This window comes from Hylobates moloch, unplaced genomic scaffold (assembly GCF_009828535.3).
Source record: "Hylobates moloch isolate HMO894 unplaced genomic scaffold, HMol_V3 SCAFFOLD_24, whole genome shotgun sequence".
Taxonomy (NCBI): domain Eukaryota; kingdom Metazoa; phylum Chordata; class Mammalia; order Primates; family Hylobatidae; genus Hylobates; species Hylobates moloch.
Genome location: NW_026652299.1, coordinates 29975143 through 29997384, shown reverse-complemented (window position 1 = coordinate 29997384; position 22242 = coordinate 29975143). Strand labels below are relative to the sequence as shown.

At 42.0% G+C, this 22242-nt stretch overlaps 1 protein-coding gene across 1 annotated transcript in view; it reads right to left on the bottom strand.

Annotated features, from left to right (window-relative positions):
• Positions 1–22242, bottom strand: part of CNTNAP5 (contactin associated protein family member 5) — an 879440-nt gene that overhangs the window by 373689 nt on the left and 483509 nt on the right. The window contains exons 9-10 of the mRNA XM_032145556.2: positions 19659–19808; positions 16646–16817 (exon numbers count right to left, since the gene is read on the bottom strand). Of these exons, the coding sequence (XP_032001447.1) occupies positions 16646–16817; positions 19659–19808 (322 nt within the window). The remainder of the gene's footprint in view (positions 1–16645; positions 16818–19658; positions 19809–22242) is intronic.

Here is a 22242-nt window from a genome sequence, read left to right as displayed (position 1 = left end):
TGCATGGATACTCTCTTGTATCTCCAAGATGATCCCTTAAGACCTATTAGATGGTTAACTTAACTTTCAAAGGGCATATTTTTTTAACTTCTAAGTTTTTTGGGGGTGGAAGATACTTGCCAACTATGTAATCTTGGGAAAGTAATTTCATACCTGTGAACCTCAGTGTCCTTCTTTGTAAAATGAGCATAATTCATTTTAAGATATTTTATTATAGTTCTCTATGGATTTGAACAAGAAAATTCGTAGAAAAAAAAAAACTAGCTAGCATCTGGTCCATTGTTGAATTTTAGTAAACCTAGGTGATTCTGGTTAGAATCCACTGTAGAAACAAGCATGGGAAAAACATCAAAGGAGAAAATATATGTATCTTCTATGTTCCTTTTTATTAAATAAAGAGGCTTTAGATGGCATCTGGCAAAAGTTGGAAGCAGCTCTCTACATTTGAAGATGCTAGAGAGTTTGACAAAGCCAAATGAATAACAATGTTGCTTAAGTTTCTGCCAGGCACTTCTGAAAAAGAAAAGAAAAAAATAAATAAATCTAAAAAACAGTGACAGTGTATGGACCGTATCTGATTCGAATGTTGCTTTCTGGGCTAATGTGAAACCTTTCTTCTTCAATAACTTCACTTTCAGATAAACAGCCGACATGGTTACAGACACATCAGCATCCTTCCATGACAATTTTTTGTTCCATTCCTACTAGGTAAACAACGCCAACTTTCAAGCGTTCACTACTCAGCCTGTAGGAGTTGCTTAGGGGCGCAATGAATCCACAGGGTACACTCAGCAGATCTTATTACCAGGAGGCTGCTCACATCCTTTAACAATCACCAAAGACATTTTGTCTATTTCTCTGGAGCTGTCTTCTATTACAGAGCTAACCTATTTTTTTTTTTTTTAAAGCACAAGATTGTAATATGGATAACGTGCTCCTATGCTTCCTTCCACTGTATTATTTATAGACTACATTGCTCAAATACATTGCTATGGTTTGCTTGTCTAATTTTATGATGGCCTTGCTAAACAAAAATACTCTTGCTAGCTAGTGCTTACAGAAGGAGCACTTAACACCACGTGAATGATGACAGCTGGCTCTGGTGTTGCTTTTATTAGGCACTCTTGCTATTCAAATAGAGCAGTATTTGGCGTGAACCACATTGGGAAGTTTTCAAGATGAGAAAAGAAGTGAAAGGCTTTAACTCCTAAATCTCAGATAGCAGCCTCCAGAGTTTTAGGTACACAAAGACATTAAAGATTATCAAGTTCATTCCATATCTTGAGGCAATACTTGCCCAAAACCAAGAGTCGTATTGAGTTTTGTTAGCTTCATATGCAGTTTATCCCCCAGCTACTGAGAGCAGATGCTGTTAAAGCTCAAAAGGTTCAAATTATAAAACAAATAATCACAAGGCACGTGCTCTCAGCTGAATGCATCAGTGGACGTGATGAACTTTGGATGGGCAAGATACAGATAGAAAACCAGTCATGATTATGGTTGGGAGCTAAACAAAATATAAGAAGAAAGTGCCAGAGACACCCAAATAAGCAAAGAAGAGTGTGAGCAGTCAAGAAGACTTCATAGAGTAGGTAGGATTTGAACTAGACTTTGACAGATGGGCTGGATTTGGGCAAAAGAAACTGGGAAGGGAGCTCCAGACAAGAGAAATAGCAGCAAGTGCCTGGAGGCTGGAAGGCACCTGGCTGCTTTGTGGCAGGCAGTGGTGCACTTCTGGAATCCCATCACACTCCCATTTTCCTTACTTCTCTCCTGTCAAAATGCAGCTGGGATGTAACTTCATGGCCTTCAGTGCCTAACTTCCCTTTGTAAGATGTCTGCTTTCAGGTTTCTTATCTAGCTCTCTTGCTCTTGAGCTTCCTTAAGGCAGAAACTATATATATATGTCCTGGAACATACTAGATGCTCAGTAAATGCACCCAGATGGAATGATGAATTATTCATCATATAGTAGGAGGTAAAGATAGATAGGGAGGAACAGGTGAGGCCAGAAGACTGCAAAAGTCAAGCAGGAGGACTTGGATTCGTGTGTCTAATGCCTCAGGCTCCATCATGTGCTGGAGGTCATGTGAAATGCACGTACAGAATCTGATGATCAGAATAGCTACGGTTGCAATAGCATATGCATTTGGGGAAGTGGGAGAGACATATGAGGCAAACCCTGTCTAAAGGAATAATTCTTGGCTATTTTGTTTTCCTATTTCAAAAGCAGGAAAGGTATATCTACATTTAGGATAATTCTATTGAGAAAAATTCAGTTGGGAATCCACTATGACGTGGAGAATGCAGTGGTTGCAAATAGACATTTTAATGCAGACAAGAGTTCACCCTTGAGACCTCTTCTTCTGGATCCTCATATAAGTGTGCAAAATGTAGATCAGAAGCAAATCCATCATGGAATCCTGGGCTCTTAGAGTTGTGAGGATTTGCCCAGCTATTTATCCATAGTCGGCTTTCCTCTACTTCTCAGATGCCTCTGAGGTTGAAGAATTATTTAATACCACAGAAAACAACGATGATTTGTATTACTCTCCTTACTATTTGTTCAAGTTTCTCCCAACCACATGTTCTCATTTATCCCCCCAGTGCGTGGGTCTTCTCACATAAACTCCAGAGTTTCAGCTCAACATGAGTAAGCATGGTAATTGGAATGACCTTTAAAATGCATATTCCTTTTGTCACTTTCAGATTCTTGGGATTTACCAAATTGCTAGCTGAAATATCAGTCCCACCTTTACACCGGTGTTTATTTTGAGTAGGCTGACTTTTTTCATATTTTTTTAAGTGTAGGGGTGTAGCCTATATACTATTAGAATTGAATTACTAGATGCCTAACCCTTTAACTGTGGCAGCTAGGGAAGGGATGGGGGGTGGTGGGAGGAGAGTAAGAGAGTGGTATTAATGGCAGACAGGAATTCCCAGCACACACATGTTTTGGGAAAATGTGGGGAATTTGTTTTCAGCTAAAACACTAGTGAAAAAACTTCTTCTCACCAAAAAAAAAAAAAAAAAAAAAAAAAGAAAAAAGAAAAAGGCGGAATTTTGCACTTCTTATCCTGTAAGTCTCCACACCAAACAGGGATTTAAGCAGAGGACACACACAGAATGTGGAGATCAGAGTCATCAGCCAGAGGTTCCTAGAAAGCCGTGGAGAGGACAAAGCTCTGAGAAAGTCACTGAGAAAAGTTTGCAGGGACCTCTGTACAGATGCTTTTGTAGAGCCTGAAGATAACAATGTCCACATCCCCTCATATCCCCTTTCCTGGCATGCTGCCCCCTCTGCAGTATAAAGTGGCCTTCCTCTCAGGTTCTCTCCTGGTGCTCTATTTATGTGCATGAGGACACTCATGGTATTTGGGAGCATATATGTTTATTTCCATGATTATTTGGTTCAAATGTGTGTCCTTCCATGGAGCTTTCTGAAGTTAGAGATTGTCTACTGTGGTTGGCACTCAAGTATATCCTCAGCTTCTACCCAGCACTTGGCACAGCAGAAAGGTTCCAAACACAAGAGATGAAAGAATGAATGAATGAATGAATGATTCATAATACTAAAAAAAAGCAGATTCCTGATCCAAGGAAGATCAGAGCAGGGAAAATCAGTGACATGGCTCTAAGATCAAAAACTCTCTGTCTTGCTCACTTTTGGATCTTCAGGCAAAGAAATGTGTCTGGCACAGAGTAAGCATACAAGGAAAATTTCATAAATGAATGACTAGGTCACAGAGGAATATTAGCAGAGCACAGGCAGTCTCTCAGTTAGTAGGACCTAGAAGTGTGCATCAGGATTCACGGGCTAGTATCATATTGCATGTGAACACATACACAGCTATGTGCATACACAAATGCTAATGTTGATACAAATGATTCTCATTTCAGAGTGTAGGGTTTTATAATTCTCAATACAATGATTTGATCAAACCTATAAACCTAGAGTTACTTAGGAACCACATCTGAGAAGATTTCCATATCCAAAGCAGGGATAGCCCCCTACCTAATTATTACAGTCACAATTATATTTTTCAGCATGGATAAAAGCAGGTAGCAAAGTGATTCTAACATTTTGTCATAATAAAGTTAATGGTGTTCTGGATGTACTAGACATCACACGAGTTTAGAGACTAAAATTTGGCAAGACATAAAATCCAACTTAATCTACATTCTCTCAATTAACTCTCTGTTTTAGCTTTGTGTGTTCCCTTTGCATTTCTCAGGTGTTGATATATCTACCGCTAGGTCTACAGTACTCCCAGAATTAGGAGAGAAGAGCCCTGCAATGGGCCTAGTAAATCATGTCCAAGAGATATTTTTAAGATGAAGCTAAATCTAGAGGGAAGATTTCACATCTGTAACTTGAATCAAGTGAAAACATTAATCACTTGTCTAAAAAATAAAATAGGTTATGTATGTAGGTAAATTATTCAGAGAAATGCCATCGTTTTCTGCCTGTGTATGGGTTTTCTAAAACCTGGCCTGCTGATATACACAGAACCCCATCCATTTCTGTCTCTCTTGCTTTTAACTTGAAGAACTTTTCTTTCCGATCTCAGTCAATCCTTGCCAAAATTCCAAGAGGCAGGCAGGAATAATATCTCCTTGCTTTTGTTTAACACCTTGCAGTTATAACATGTTATCTATATTTGACAACTAGGGGAGCTAAGATACAAAGAAGTTACATATTCATTGTGTCCAAGATTGGGCTAAAATATAAACAGCACGGGCTTTCCCACCTTAAAATTCTGAGTCTGATTCCATTTTGAGGCAAGTTAGTAAATTTATGTGAATATCAGTTTTCTCAGGTGACAACCAGGGAGACTGATGCTCCCTTTGGGCATTTTAAGTGTTAAAGTGGATGGCATCTATGATGCTGCCCATGCCTGTGATACAGATGCAGGAGTATCAGTTTGGCCTTCAGAAGTCCATGTCACAATCAAACTCACAAGGCCTAATTGGAATCCTATGAACTTCCTATGAAATATCTTAATTCAAAATGTAAGTAGCATAGAGCTAATTTTAAATTTATATTTCACTGCAGACACAGGTGAGAACCTTTTACTGCAGGTCAGACCTGCCTTTTTCCCAACTGAAAACATATTATACTCCTTTTCTCTTCCAACTGTATCTATAAATGGCGCTTATAATGGGCCATCGATGAATGCTTTTGGACCACAGAAAAACAGCGTTCAAAGGCTTCAGGTGCTTCGCCTCACAGCCCCCATGAGTGGACATCAATGTAAATGAGGAAAAAATTAATGTGACATTGGCTGTGTAGAAGGGAGTGCTCTTTAGAGAACGTGAGAAACAGATGGAAGGCTCTTATCGGGATGTTGGATGAAGGCTTACTGAGATATCGATCATGTAAAGGAATCAATACCAAGGAATCTCTTTATTCTTTTCATTAATTTAGGAATGTTCTCTGCTTCACATAAGTGGCTTGAGAATCTAAACCTTTTTCTCACGTTTCTATCTAGATAGAGTCTCCTTTGCTACTCCGTCATCTAAAACATTTAAATTTCTTTTTCTTTCTTTCTTTCTTTTTTTTTTTTTTTTTTTTTTTTTGACAGTCTTTTTTCTCTCTCTCTCTTTTTTTGAGACATGAGAATCACTTGAACCCAGGATGTAGAGGTTGCAGTGAGCAAAGATCATGCCACTGCACTCCAGCCTGGGTTCAAGTGATTCTCATGTCTCAGCCTCCCCATCAGCTGGGATTACAGGCTGTGCCACCATGCCTGGATAATTTTTGTATTTTAGTAGAGATGGAGTTTCTCTGTGTTGGACGGGCTGGTCTCGAACTCCCGGTCTCCACCAAACTGGGTCTCCCAAAGTGCTGGGATTATAGGCATGAGCCACTGCGCCTGGCCTAAAACATCTGAATTTCTAAGCCAGTATATCTCAGGACAGATATCCAGAGCCCTGGGGACTTTGTAAACATTTTCTTCCTGATACGTTGACATGCATGTCATACCTCAATCGCATAAATACAGCACTTGGAATGAACTCCTCATCTTTGGAAGTGCTTGTGATAATTCACCTGGCTCATTGTTCTGGCTTCGTTTTCAGCATCAATATGTCAGATTACCAGTTGGTGGGGAAGGATTCTCAACACCATCTGATGGGCCAGAATGAAGTGCCATCCTGGCTAGCTCAGCCCTCTGCGTTTTCCATGAATAAAGGCTCTTTTGTGCCCGTCCATATGCACAGGTGAAGAAGGACCATTTCATCAAGATAATAATCCACTTTTCTTGTAAAAACAAGTGATGATAGAGATGAGGTTTGTAACAGGACACAGATGCACTTGTTCAAGGTCGCTTATTTCTAATCAAATCCGGATTTCCCCTTTCTCCAAAACCCTCTTCTTTTCTGAGATTCAAACAGGTGTGAGATAGATGGGGGAAGGAAATCCTCATTAAAGAAGTAGAGAAATGAATCAGTCCTTTTTCTGGGCAGTTCCAGATTGAACACCTTTACAAAATCAGCTTGAAGCCTATCTCCTCAAGACAGTCATTCCCAGCAAGTTCCCAGGTTCTTCTATTCCCCAATCAGCTCAAAGAACTAGATCAAGCCCAGTGTCTCAAGGGAGCCCTGAGCTCATTCTGCGTCTATCTCAGTGTGTTCTTTAGGAGATAGTGACAGTGAGCTACGAGGATAGGGATGATAACCCATGAGGCACCAAGGTGCTCCATAGCCCTTCTCTTCCTGCTTTAATACAACCACCTTTGTGATTTTAATGCAAGACAAAAATGCGTCATTTTCCACTTCACAATCCTGCCGAAGAATACGGGGCACTTTCCCACAGCAGGGTTAGAAGTAGCACAGTGCCAGGACAGGCCTAATCTCTCCAAATAGACTCCATGAGTTGCAGCCAGGCTCTACCACATATAGTCTGTGTGACCTTGGGCAAATTACTTAGTGCCTCTGTGCCTCCAATTTATTGTGTGTAAAATGGAGTTAATAATATTAACCTCACAACATTGTGGTGAAGATTAGTCTCTCTCTGTCTCTCTCTGTCTCTCACACACACACACACACACACACACACATTGTCACACTGTCCTGGCCCACAGTAAGCATTATTTAAAGATTCACTATTAATGTGGCTGGTCTCTCAAGTTTTAAACTGTTTTGTGCGCTGGCAAGTTTACTCCAGTTCTGATTTCAGTTCTCTTGCATCCACTGCTGCCAAGACAGCCCTTCCAATATGGGCAAACAGACATTCAGCACCGCACCCCTTCCCAACCCCAGCTTTACACTCTCTACATGAGAGCCCCTGGAGCATCCCTCCTTGACCTCCCTAAATCCAACCTGCTGGTCAAGTTCTTCAGGAAGTGCTGCTTCCTCTGTAGCCCCTCCCTGGCCTGCTCTGGCTACCCAAGCCCATGTCTCCTCTTTCTCTGGCCTTTTGATAACAGGCTTTCCATATTTATATACACTGAGGAATCAGCAAAACCTGAATTCGAATCATGGTTTTTCCAAATACTAAGAAATGACCTTGGCAGTCACTGAACCTCTCTAAGAATTGGTTGTCTTATCTAGAAAACGGCGATAACTGAACAACACAGTGGTCCTCAAATTTGAGTTTGCATCCTAGTCACCTGGAGGATGATTAAAACACAGATGTCCCCACCCCCACCCCGCGTTTCTGATGTAGTAGAATTGGGTTGCTGTCTGAGACTTGCATTTCTAACAAGTTGCCAGGTGACACCAGTGCTGCAGTCCTGGGGGCCATACTTTGAGAACCCACTTGGTAGGCCTAGCAGACTATGGAGAGAATTAAACGAAATAACATTTAGGAATGTTTGCTCAGTAAGTGTTACATAAAATATAACTTTTTTCCCCTCTGTGAAATAGACCACAAATGATAAATAGTAAAGCAGAAGTGATCTTGTTTTGATTTTGGCCCCATCCCATGAGTTAAGGGAGAACAGCATATTGTAACATTTCTCACTTCAGAGTTAGAAGCTCAGATTGTGTGGGCATTGCCCTTCCAATGGCTTTTCTGGCGCCCAATGTAAAGGCTTTCAATTTTAGAGAAGGACTAAAACATATGTATTACCACGCAATGTAATCTTTTTATATTACCAACTGTTTTTAACAAGCTCCCACACACAGGGTGGGTTTTTAGCAAGAGTCTGTTTATGGGAGGTGATCCAACGTAATGCTTGCCAACTCTCAGTGTTTACTGTACTCCAAACCCTGAACCAACAAGGTAAGAATTTTGACCGGAGAGTTCAGTAGACACTTTCTTTTTCTTTTTTCTTTTCTTTTTTTTGTTTTTGTTTTTGTTTTTGAGAAGGAGTCTTGCTCTGTCTGCACTCTGGAGTGCAGTGGCATGATCTCGGCTCACTGCAACCTCCGCCTCCTGGGTTCAAGAGATTCTCATGCCTCAGCCTCCAGAGTAGCTGGGATTACAGGCATGCACCACCACACCCAGCTAATTTTTTTTTTTTTTTGTATTTCAGTAGAGACGTGGTTTCACCATGTTGGCCAGGATGGTCTCCATGTCCTGACCTTGTGATCCACCCACCTTGGCCTCCCAAAGTGCTGAGATTACAGGCGTGAGCCACCACACCTGGCTTTCTTAAATGAATGTGTGTGGGAGAAAATACAGTGGTGATGGAGGGAGAAGCTACATTTCATGACTTATTTGCCACAAGAAATGTAATGCAGTGCTCCACATGCGATCTCCTCTTTGGAAAAAGTAAGTGGTTTAATTTTAGAAAGGATTACAGCAAAAAGTCTCCATAGGATGCAAAAGCAAAGACCACAGGAACAGCACCCTGCTTCCATATCTGGCTTTGCCACCCTCTATGTCGCCTCCATTTCCTCCCGTGCACAACCAGAGCTGGGGGATCTCCTCGGATCTTCCACAGTAGCATCACTGTACGAGGAAATGATGAAGGAATGAGCCAGGTGACCATCCAAGTCCCTGGTGGGCACTAGAAGGCCGTATGAAATCAGTCTGTCTAATCATTTTTTTATATGTATAGGTTATGAGATTCAATTGTAATTTTGCTACATGCGTAGATTGCTTAGTGGTCAAGTTAAGTCTTTTAGGATATCTATCACCAGAACAACATACGTTGAACCTGTCAGAGGCTTTCAAACCAGAGCAACTGTCTTGAATAGGGGCTGGGTAAAATAAGGCTGAGACATATTGAACTGCATTCCCAAGAGATTAGGCATTCTTAGTCACAGGATGAGACAGGAAGTCAACAGGACTCGTGTCACAAGATACAAGTCATAAAGACCCTACTGATAAAACAGGATCCAGTAAAGAAGCTGGCCAAAACCCACCAAGTCAAGATGAAAGTGATCTCTGCTTGTCCTCATTGCTCATTACATTTTGTGTGTGTGTGTGTGTGTGTGTGTGTGTGTGTGTGTGTGTGTGTGTTTCAGTAGAGACGGGGTTTCACCATGTTGGCCAGGATGGTCTTGATCTCCTGACATCGTGATCCGCCCGCCTCGGCCTCCCAAAGTCCTGGGATTATAGGCGTGAGCCACCGCACCTGGCTTTCTTAAATGAATGTGTGTGGGAGAAAATACAGTGGTGATGGAGTTTACATGGCAGTTTATAAATGCCATGGCAATGTCTGGAAGTTACTTTATATGGTCTAAAAAGGGCAAGAACCCTCAGTTCTTGGAATTGTCTGTCCCTTTCCTGAAAAACTCATTAATAATCTACCTCTTGTTTAGCATATAATCAAGAAATAACTATGAGCGTACTCAGTAAAGCGGCCCATGCCACTGTTCTGCCTATGGAGTAGCCATTCTTCTGTTCCTTTACTATCTTAATAAACTTGCTTTCACTTTACTCCATGGAGTCACTCCAAATTTTTTATTGTGTGAGATCCAAGAACTCTCTCTGGAGGTTTGGATCGGGACCCCTATCCAATAACAAACCCATTAAGTAATTTCTCATTATCCACCCCACTCCAACTCCCTCACTTTTCCATTGCCTATCATTCCACACTCTCTAAGTCCATGTGTCTCATGTTACTTAGCTCCCACTTATAAGTGAAAACATGCAATATTTGTCTTCTTGTATCTGATTTGTTTCACTTAAGTACCATCCATGTTGCTGCAAAAGAGTGTCCATCAATCTTTATAAAGTGTTTTAAGCAAGACTGGGGAGAGGTGGAGTCGCTCCTATTATATAGGCACCACCACCACCCGCAGGCTGTGAAGTGTTTTAGAAGGAAAGATCCAGCTGCGACATTCAGGGGTACCTCACCACAAACAGTTATGCTTGTCAGCAGCTGTAGCTGTTCTAGAACCACACTTTCCTCCAGCCAAAATACTCCTCACTGAGGCATACCAGAGGTTCTGATCATTTTCCTTGTTATTCAAGAAGGCTTTGTTTGTAGTGGGAAGCAGGGGAGGAGCTGAGAGAGGAAGATCAGGAAAGCTCAGAGGTGGAAGAAACTCAGTGGCCTCCTGCAGCATCCCTTGGGCTGATTTCAACACCTCTTTGGAGAAAGGGACTTTGGGACTTTGAGGGAGCTGAAAAACTTTTCAGAGAGACTCTGGCCAGGAGAGTAGCTGCTTGAGGTCCTAGGTGGGGCAGGAACCATCCCTCTCCTCCACACCCACATCAGCTTTGCAGATTCCACACAATTCCATGTCCTCCAGGAGCAGAAGCTTTACAGCATGGTTCTCAAAGTATGGCCACCAGGCCAGCCCAGTAGTAGCAGCATCACCCAGGAATTTCTTAGAAATGCAAATTTCCAGGCTCTACTCCCAGTAATTTGTGTTTTAACAAGCACTTCTGGTGATTCTGATGTTAAAATGCTCCAATTTGCCTATAAGATTTAAAGAGGCCCTCACTCTCAGGTTTCTGCAAATGCAGGATCCACACATGCAGGACCCTAGAAGTAGGGGTCTCCTTAAAGTTTACTCTCTAGGCTCATTCTAGTCCTGATCTTGAGACTAATGCTTTAGGAAAATCTGAAGACCACAACCTTGGCACCCAAATTAATGAGTGCTTTCCTAATGGGCCATGTCTGGTGGCCCTGAGGGGCAGGTCCTCTGAAAAAGTGGGAGCAAAGTCCAAGGGGAGTCACAAAGCAGACTGATTTGGGAAGAGGGACGCATGTGAAATATTCACATGGGAATCACCCCAGAAACTACTGAGGATCACTTGCAACAGTGGGGGTTGGGGGCACTTGAGCCTCTTCTCTCCCCATGGAAACTAGAGAAGTGGCAAACCTTTGGCCAGAGGAATTAACACAGTGAACGTTTACTGAGCATCTACCGCATTCCAGTCACAGAATTGAACACCTGACTTCTCGCACTCTCTCATTTTTCTCGCACTCTCTCATTCAACTCTTAGCACAAAGGTAGCTTTTGTGATCCTGGTTTTGCAAAAGGGAAAACATGGACAAAAGTTTAAACAATATGTGTCACATCTCAGACTGTGGGCGGGATGGGTTTAAATGTGTCCTGCTGCTTCTCAAAGCTGCTGCCACCTGCACTGGGATTCTGGATTTTTCACAGGTATGGCCTCTGCTTCTCCCCACCTCAGACATCTTCCTCATCAGCATCCCTGTTTTTCCCTCCTGGTTTGGCTTCACACCTTGGAGCCTGTCTCCTGTTGATACTCTAGGACAGCATTTGCTAATCTGTCTCTCCTGTCCTGGATCTTGAACCTCATAGGACTGGACGTGGCTCCTGGAATTGAGTGAGAATCATCTACATGGATATGGGGCAGAGACTCTTTGAACCCAGGTCACCTTACTCCACTCAGACCCTGCTAGACATTGCATGCCACTCTGAATGTCCCTTCATAGATGGAATTGCATTAGGCACATAAATGTTACAAAGAATCTGACATATTGCATATTCTTAAAAATTCAATCTGGTTGAGCATGAGAAAAGAAAACAACTTTTATGTGAGGAATGCAAATCCTTTTACTTATCAGGCCAATAAAACATTAAAATGACACCCCAGTCATACTCTACACCCCCACTTTGAGCTGTGTACTCATCTCTTGGAACTGCTTGTTATTAACCTAATAATGTTGCACTGGATACACTGTAACCCTCACCCTACAGCTTAACAATATATAGCCAATCACTAATCAAATCTGTAAACTGTAAACCATTGAGAATTCCTGGCAGAACTTTATATCAGTTCACTCCTGGTCTTCACATTTGCCTTTAGAAACCCAGTTGCAACGGCTGCTAATCCGAGTGTCTATTCAGGGCAACTTGAATCTGTGCTCCTGGATTGCCTCAAGCAAGCTCGGCCCAAATGAACTCTCTACTTATATTAATTTTGCATCAGCTTTTTCCTTTTAGGTCAACAATCAGAAAATGGGGTTACACATTTAGAGCCACAGACACAGAGTGACTGCCTTTTCCAGATCAGTGCCTCTTTGCTAGATAGTACCAAGGAGAGAATACTCACAGTGCTTGACTCTTGATCATAACTTCAGCCCTGTGGGACCTTGAGAACACTGAACATACGTCTGCAGGTCTTAGCTTTCCCCTTTTAGAAAGTGGAGATATTAGTGCCTGGACTCCCAGGGCTTCTAGAGCCTTTACAGCATCATATCCTACTCAGGGATAGACGTAAGTCAGTCTCACTTTCTCGCTCAATGCCAACCTATGAGACAGAACTACAGAGGGTGTATCAACAGCTGTTCACTTAATAAAGCCTTATTGAAAGTGACTTTTCTCTGTGATAGCTTAGACCAGGGGTCCTCAAACTCTGGGCCACAAACCAGAACCAGTACTCGTCTGCGGCTTCTTAGGAACTGGGACCAACAGCAGGAGGTGAGTGTCAGGTGAGCAAGCAAAGCTTCATCTGTACTTACAGACACTCCTTGTCACTCACATTACTGCCTAAGCTCCTCCTCTTATCAGATCAACTTCAGCATTAGATTCTCACAGGCATACAAACCCTATTGTGAACTGTGCATGTGAGGGATCTAGGTTGCACATTCCTTATGAGAATCTAATGCCTGATGATCTGTCACTGTCTTCAATCACCCCCAGATGAGACCATCTAGTTGCAGGAAAACAAGCTCAGGGCTCCCACTGACTTTGCATTATGGTGAGTTGCATAATTATTATATATTACAATGTAATAATAATGGAAATCAAGTGCACAATAAATGTGTGTTTGAATCATCCTAAAACAATCCACCCCCAAGTCCCCAGTCCCTGAAAGCCAAAAAGGTTGGGGACCACTGGCTTAGACTATTGTGTTTTGCCTACTTCAAGTCAAAGAGGCTAGAAAGATGGTTATTATGAAGGACAGGGGCTTAGGGTGTAGAGATTATGAGGCTGGTGGTTTGGCCTGCAGAAGAGGGGCAGCAGCTGCACACTGTGTCCTAGAGGTTTAGAAGGACCGTGAACAGGGCACAGTGTGTGTCAGGAATGCCTTATTCTAATTCCTACTGCTTCATTCTCCCATCCTGCCCATGGACTGCCAGGCCCTGGAGCTGCCCAGCACCAACACCTTCCTGCTTCCAGAGCTGTGCACAAGGCCAGTTCTTCCAACTCCTTTCCTCCTAGGAGCCAGAAGATTTGGTAATTTGCCCATCCCTGAGATGCACATTGGTTAAAGTTTCTTAACCCCTGAGAAGAGACCCTTTCAACTTTTGCTCAGGATGAAGTATCAAAGGTGGTTTGTGAATAGTGCAAACTGGGCAGCAGATGTCAGGGTCTTAGGCACCACCTCAAAACGAAGTTGCTTAAAGGACCTCCACCGGAGGGAGCTCTTGAGATTTTGGAACATTTGTGCCTCAGGTAGGAATGCTACTTTATTATTTATGTATTTATTTATTTTTGAGATGGAGTCTCGCTCTGTTGCCCAGGCTGGAGTGTAGTGGCATAATCTTGGCTCATTGAAACCTCCATCTCCTGGGTTCAAGGGATTCTCCTGTCTCAGCCTCCCAAGTAGCTGAGATTACAGACATGTGTCACCACGCCTGGCTAGTTTTTGTATTTTTAGTAGAGACAGGGTTTTACCATATTGGCCAGGCTGATCTCGAACTTCTGACTTCAGTTAATCCGACTTCCTTGGCCTCCCAAAGTACTGGAATTACAGAGGTGAGCCACCGTGCCCAGCCAGAATGCTGCTTTGGATGTCTTATATCTGATTTTCCCACGTGACTAGCACTAAGACCCTTTAAGTATGTAAGATGCCCGGTTGGGGCCAGCAAAAGAGAAAAGGTGGCAGGGCGGGATCCCACTTCACTTTGACAGAGAAAAAGAAGGGGTAGGACAACCACAAAGAGGCAGTTGGGGGCCTGGGTCTCTACAGCCTGTAACAAGGGACTGCGAAGGGGTCTCAGAGTAAGAAGAGATTCTCAGGCTGTCCTCTGGGGGCTTTCCAAAGAGGAATCTAGGTAAGGAAAACCACTGCCAGCCTATTCCCCTCCTTTCTTCCAACAAGTAGCAAGCTCCTTGAAGGCAAAGAGTTTGTAATTAACCTGAAACCTAGCTCATGTTGATTGACACATTAAAAATGAAACACCAAATTCAGAAAACACCTGCCCTTCTAACTCCTGCCCCTCTTCAGATAACATTAATTATGAGTTTAAGAAATAGCTACTCGAACACAGTCCCTTGCCCCAGCTTTCCCTTCTGTTAGACACAGTGCCTACTAAATCAAGAAAAACTTACCATTTACCCACGAAACTAAACACAATCCCTTATTATATAATTAACGAAAGCACAATTGTATGTAATACAATTATACAAGACTAAAATTACACAAAACTAATGATGCAGTGTACACGGCAATGACTTTCATGCAATTGAAAATAATGAGAGCTTGCTTGATTAAAAATTAAGGTAGCATAAGAGACCCCTATTGATAAATGTTCCCTGTATTGATCAACACTTTGGAAGAGGCTGCACTGGCTGATGAAGTAGGATGCTTCTCCCTCGCCATTACTAAAGACTATTGGTCTGGCCAATAGTTGCCAACCATCGCCTGTGATAACTTTTATTCTCTGAGCTCTAAATTAGCACATTTTAATGAAGCACATATTTTATTACCACTTTTTCAGCTATCAAATAGAAAAAAAAAACAAAGCAGAAGAGCCAGAAAATCTGCCTGATTTCTTGATGATCCTATGCATGGTGATATTAACAGAGAAATGTGTGTAAAGTTTCACCAAGTTACGCAGCTCATTTCAGCATTAGCAGAGACTATGCACTGCATGGCCAATTTCTGTGCCCCTCAATAGAGGCACCTGCTACTATTCATTATTCCTCTCCTGAACTGGGGCAGTCACTTTCCTAGTTGTGGGCCAGCTCTCTTCCAATCCACCTTTCTCACTTCTTCTTGAGTACTCTTTCTACTAGGAAAAGCTAGCCACCTTCCTCCATGGTTCTCACCAAGACCATGAAACCAAATCCCACTGGTACACAAAGTTCTTCATGACTGGTCCTGCCCCACATCTCTGGACATATTCACACCAGGTGCACCATCCACAGTGGCCTGCCATCCCTACTGAGCTATATATTATTGAATCTAAGACACCATTAATTGTAAGATATACCATTATTTTATATGCCACTATGAAAAATAGATATTGCCAATTCAACTATTAGAGATTTCAAATGCCAAAAAAGTATTTTGAATTGATGAAATACTTGCAATCCATGCTTTCTCCTGCTTCTACGCCAATCTCCCTTCCCTCTCAACCTTGGTGTAGCCTGCCAGTGCCTTCTCCTTTAAGATTCAACTCAGCATAACCTTCTGAAACCTTCTTGGCCTCATTCTCGGGGTCAGACTAAGTTGCTGCTGCTGTGTGTCTGACAAACAAGGGTGCACTTCTTGGTCATTTATCTAACTTTATTGTAATGGCTAATTTACTCCCTGATGAAACATAAGCAGAGACCTTGTATCAACACATAGGCAAGCACTGAACAGCTACTATTCACCCATTCTATAAATGATATTTTGACAAGGGTGAGCAGAACTAGAAGAATGAAGGAGGTAGGCTCTGGAGAGGAAAGAAGAAGAACATGGCAAATCTTGATGCAACTTCAGAATCCATCCTCTTTGGTTTTCTGCAGTGTGTCTTTGCATTTAGAAACTTCTAATATAAGAAGAGCCAGATCCCAGGGGAATCGGAGAGATAAAGTGAGTTTTTCTGATCTCCTCTGGGCCAGAGAAACAGTGGTAGGGGCAGTAAGAGCAAAACCCAGCCAAACCCAGGAGTGGTTGTGTGTTATTGGGCATTTCGGGAACCTGTTGCAGACTTCCCAGATGGTCCGATGCTCATCTGCCTGTGTTAGAAAGGACACCCACAGCAGTGAAAAATGAAATGGTTTAGGAGAGAAGTAATTCCTTCCTCCTTTTTGCTTTAACTTCAAAGTAATCAAATGTTGTTTATGCATAAAATTTTATTCCTTTCACAAATTTGTATTTTGATTTAATTTGCATATCCCATTTACTGCAAGTCAACATGAAGAGAGACTCAACTAATTTAAACCATTTTTCTCTGGGCCTGAAATCCTTTCAGAAATATTTTCCATTAGGCAACTCAATTATGTCTAATGTGGCTAATGTTGGTGGATTAGAATTTTGCTTAAAGAAACTCATATTTAGAACAGTGAGAATGGGAAGGGGGTGGGAGAACAGAGGAGAAGAGACAATAATTACCTGTCTTTGATGCTACACAGATCAATGTGTAAATCACTAAAATTCCCCAGGGAACCTTGCTGAACTGAAATGAGGTCCTTGGGCTGGTTATCAATAAAGATGAGCCTCATGCAGCCTTGGAAAGCCTTAATGGGATTTAAACATTGGGAATCGGTGAGATTGTCAGGGCACCCTGTGGGACAGAGAAAAAAGATGAAGAAGAATGCTGAAATGATCCGTCATTGCTTTGGCGACCTATTGATGGAAGACCTTGAGATCTAATTATTTTGGTGCTTTCTCATTCACAGCAGTGCACACCCTTTTTGTTGTAAATCTTAGCATTCTCAGGGAGGGGACAGAATTGGTACAAAATAGGGCATACTCCATCACTGTAGAGAAAATAAAAAGCGTGGCAAAGGGAATACCAATACTGTAACATGTGTCTCCTTCTTACTTTTTTTTTTCCATTGGTAAGCTATTTGCTATTCTTTTATATGGCATCCTTCACTCATCCCAAGGAAGAAACGTATTATAGCTACTTCAGAATTTTGGTTCTGTCTTGAAACACATATCTAAATGCACAATTCAATTCTGAATTACACTTTCAAAGGAAATTACGCTTTGGGTAAGGATGGCAGCAGAGTAATTGTCTGGTTAATTGTTAGCATTAACAGGCTTAGTTCCTGAGAAAGGTACACACAGGAGTGTAACTGGAATTTTGATGTGATGTGCAAAGCAAAATCAGACGTTTTGCTGGTTTTAGAAGGAGCTAAGGGTTTAAATGCATGTCATTTTAGGGCTGTAATAGCATATGGGAAAGGTTAATACTATACCTTTTTAAAGGATGTTCTTAAAAAAAAATACACTGATTTAGTGTAGCTTGCAACCAGGGCATATCTACTTCTCATTAAGATAGGTATAGAGCCTTGCAGGTATATGAGTGCTTGTGCTCCTTACGAACTCCATTCCAATGGCTTTAATAGGTTCAGAGCATATGGGAATGCAAGCTTGAAACGTGGTAATAACCCATAAATAACTGGGAATTATTTCAGCCATCTCTAATAGACAGTCACTGCTGGGCTGAAGCCCAGCAGCTGGTTAACAGCTCGCAGGCACACTATAAAATGAAGAGAGATGCTACAACTTCTAATTGAAGCTGTAGAGAGAATTTATGTAAGTTGACTATTATTACTGAAACTCATTTTTCACCTTCCTTAAGTTTACAGTCTACGCATGGGGCGTTTGTTTAAACACTGTTCAAATCACTGATAAATCTTCACCTTCTAAACCCAGAGTCCCTTAAAACTTGCCTCTAAGAACGCTTCTTCAACTGAGGGAGAGGAGCCATTTTGTCTCTGAGGCATGTTGGATGCTTATTGTATCAGGATTATTTACAAACATTTCCCTCAAGAATAAATTCAAGATAGCGTTTTTCCCTCTGATGCTGAAATATTGCATAAGATGAAAAATTATTCGGCCTGTGAGGTTATCTTTGTGGACCCCAACATCCTTGTTCTACGATCATTATAATACATTTCTTCCAATCTCTGTTTTCACTGGTGGGCTGTGGGAACACAGATCTGGAATTGAATTCATGAGCTCTATGGCCTTGCACAAATTCTTTCATCTCAGCAAACACCAGTCTTATTATCTGTTAAGTGGGGATATTACCTACTGCACAAGGTTTCTGCATGAATTAAATGAGGTTAAGTCATAAAAACTTTTGCAGAGACTGGACGTGTATTCCCTCCCTAAAGGAATTTATTATCCATGCACAGGTGGAGGAAATTTGAGGTAAATGTCACAGGCCCTTCCTCACCCTAAAATCAAGCCACAAAGATATTGCTTCCCTCCTAGGAGACCTCGGTATGTACACTGCACCTGTGCAAAATCCCTTTTGCATTTTAGAGCTTTAACCACATTCATTGGTATGAGAGAAGTGATCTGTAAATTCTATTTAAGAGACTATGCATAATTTTATACAATACTTCTCTTCAATTTACTAACAGGAAAAAAAATAAGAAAACTGTAGACCAGACCCTGACTTATATCTATAGGAGCTGGAGCGAGTTTCCCCATCCCCTGCCATGTGGCATACTCCGTGCTATATGCTTACACCTTGGTCGTAGTTAACTTTTCCAGAAATTCTGGAGGTGAGCTTATTTCCCCATGTTTCAGATTAGGAAGTTTAGGGACTATAAGCATCTTTCTCAAGGTCAGACAGCTACTGAGGTTAAATCCTTTTCAGAGACTGTTTCTATAATACAAACAACGGACTACGAAATTAGATATTAATTTTTAATGAAAAATACTTTTGAAAGACTAAATACATATATGTAGATATGCATTTATAAAAAATCAGTAGATGCCTAATTATATGTTTTTCTTCACCATCAGCTTGCCCTTGTGTTTTTGTCATTGGAAAGGTTCCCAGGATTCACTTAACATCAGAGAAGGCAGACTGTGAACAATCTGAACTGGCTTCTACACGTCGAGTTACAAGTTCATGGGCCTCCTAGTTCCTCCTCATTCCTGGCTTTCTGTGGGCGTGGCCTCTAGGGATGTGGGGAAGGAGGGGGCAGGAGACTAAGAGAGGAAAGTGGCAGAGGAGGGGCCTAGGTGCTGAGCATGCTGATTGTGCCCTTCCACCTGAATTTTGCCTCTTGCAGGTACTGCTGACTCTTGATACACTTTCTCCAAGTTTTCAGCTGAGTTTCTCCTTTCCCATGTGATCACAGGGCTTGGCATGGCTACAAAAATCTCCTTTGGATGTGTTATATAACACAGCTCTTGTAGCTAAAGTTCTTTTCTTCCTCAGCACTGACCTAGATAATTTATATTTGCACACAGCTGTGAGAGATTTTGCTTCTCACTATTTTGAGATGGAGGGTGTGCATGCGTGTGTGTGTGTGTGTGTGTTTGTGTGTTAGGAGAATTGTCTAATTGACTAAGCCAGAACCATCATAGTGAAATAATTGCCCACTTCATTTTCCCTCCCTTCTTAATTTTCCCTCTTAAAGACTGGAGAATTTACCTCCAAAATAGTAGCTATTTCCAGAATAAATCTGCACCCAAGTGCTGTCTGGAGCTGGGGGTGCTGCTTCATTATCCAGAGTGAGTGTGATGCGGTTCCTCCTGGCGTTGATGCTAACCGAGTGCCACAAGCCATCATTCAAGTTGCTGCCTGCAAGAAAAGCAAGAGAGTAAGCATAGAGATGATGGGTCCAGAAGGCTTGGAGAGAGGGGGCTCATTTCCCAGCCTGCTGCTGTCCATGCCATTCTCAGAGCAAACCCACTGCTCGCTCGGCTGGATACAAGCCCTTGGAAGGTTCATAAAAAGCATTGTTCTTCCTCTTTTTACCACTTCATTCTAATCTCTTTTTTAAAAAAGATGGGTGAACTACTTCTGATATGTTTTGTTTAAAAACAAAAGGGAAAAATACAAAATGTTGTACATACCACAACCAAAGTTATGTCACATATTCTGATCTATTGTTGTATAAATGCAGAGGAAAAAAAAAACAGAAAAATAAACGAACTCAATATATTACCAGCAATTTTAACTGAATGGTAGAGTTATGGGCAATTTTAGTTTTCTCATACTTTCCTACAAACAATTTTAGGAAAAAGTAAGCTATTTCTAAAGTAGATGAGGAAAGCTGGATTCCAATGATATGTCAGGCAGAGGCAGCCTCCTGTTGGAGAGAGGTAACATATAATCCAATTGCAGCCTTTTTCATACTAATTAGGTGACATTGTCTAAGTTACTCACTTTCATTAAGCTCTGATTTTATCATCCGTAAATGTTATAATTCCTACTCCTTATTATTGTTAAAGGGATCAAATGAAATGAGGCACGACAGCCTCCAAAGGCACTGGGAGAAAGGTGGGTGCTTTTGTAAGGTTCTTTTATCTCCTATTCCATTGCTCCAGCTGTCTTTGGTGTACCCTGTGCTGCTGACCTACCTTACTGAGAAAACTGTACTGGGAACTAGTCAGGAGGTTTCAACTATTTCCTTTAAAGAGTTTATAATCTATTAAGACTCTGTCCTGTTGGTGTAAAGTGCTTGCTGAAGAAAATAAAGTCATATTAACTGATTGGTCACAAAGACTTTCTGTGTCAAGAGCACACAGCCACACAATTCTAAATTGTAAATAGTCATTTATTGTGCCCTGTTACATGTTGAGTTGTCTTTCCTCTCACTGTGTCAGTTTCCTCACTTGCAAAGAGGACAATGATTGTACTTAACAGGCCATTGTGAGAATTACACCAGTTAGTCCAGCAGTGTATGCAGAATAGTTCATTTCAATCATATGTGGGCAGTCATATTAGCTTAAAAAATGAACAGAGCTGCAAATACAAAATGGTCTTTGGCGTTAAAGGGTATGGATATTAACATCACATGATCTCTACCCTAGGGTAATCCACTGTTAAAAGGCAGAGACATATGCAAGGGGGATTAAAATAACATCTTTTGAGTTCAGGCTAGTGGGGTAGACAGAGAAGTAAGCAAAGAACACTACCTCTTGCAGTTCTGGGTGGAACAGCAATATGTGAGCAGAGAAGAAAGAAAGCCTAACTAACTCCATGTGAGGATCCCAAGAATGTTTCACAGAAGTGGGTGACAGTTAAGGGGAGCTGTGGAAAATGAGCAAGAGTTTGTAATTCTTGGAACAAGGGTTCCAGGAGACAGAGAGCCTGTATAAAGAAACAAAGGTCTGGAATGAGAAGCAGGAGATGACAATATGAAGGCAGCTGGAAAGAGGATCCAATCACCCAGCGATGTCACATGCCAGGCTCAGGAGGACTTTAAACAATATCCTTTGATAAATTATTCTGAAGAGCACTTTTCCCAAACCAATTCCATCAGTATCTCTGGGCACGGGCCCTAGGCATCTGCATTTTTTAAAAAGCTCCTTGGGTGGTTCTAATGTGCAGCCAGAGATGAAAATTACAGCTTTAGAACATGGGACTCCATGAGGGCTCTCTAGGATGGTAATATCAGTGTGAGAGGTGTTTATTCAAAGAATCAGCCAGCACAAGAGCCAATGATAGCAGCTGGAAGGGGTCAAGGCTGGAGGCAGAACTCACAGGTCCTACGGCTTGCAGAGTCCCCAGGAGGTAGAATAAGAGGATCTCACCTAAAGTAGCAGCAGTGCAAATGCAAAGTAAGTGATGGATTCAGAGCTATTTCTGCAGGTAAAACAGATCTGCCTTGGTAGAGCCTACTGGAGCAGCCCCAAAGCAGCCAGCTGGGAAGAACACACTGAGGATCACCACAGAGGTGTGCCAGACCCTCAGAGTGGCAAGTGAAGAGCCGGTGACCCTGAGCTCCCAGATGGCTGGAGAGGCTGCCCTGGGAGAAACAAACAACAGGCTTGGAGCCCAGCTGTATTTGCACCTGGACAGCTGTGACCCATCTGCTCAGAGCATCCCAGATGTAGGACACCTGATGTGTTTTCGGCCAGATCTCTCAAGCCAGATCACTACAATCCTGAACATCTGCTTGGGGTGAAGAAGAGAACCCAGAGGCTTCTCAGCCTGGTGGCCCCACTTCCTCCCAAAGGCAGTTGTCCTCAGACAAGACCAGGGTTTGGGTCCTGGCCACAGGGATTCT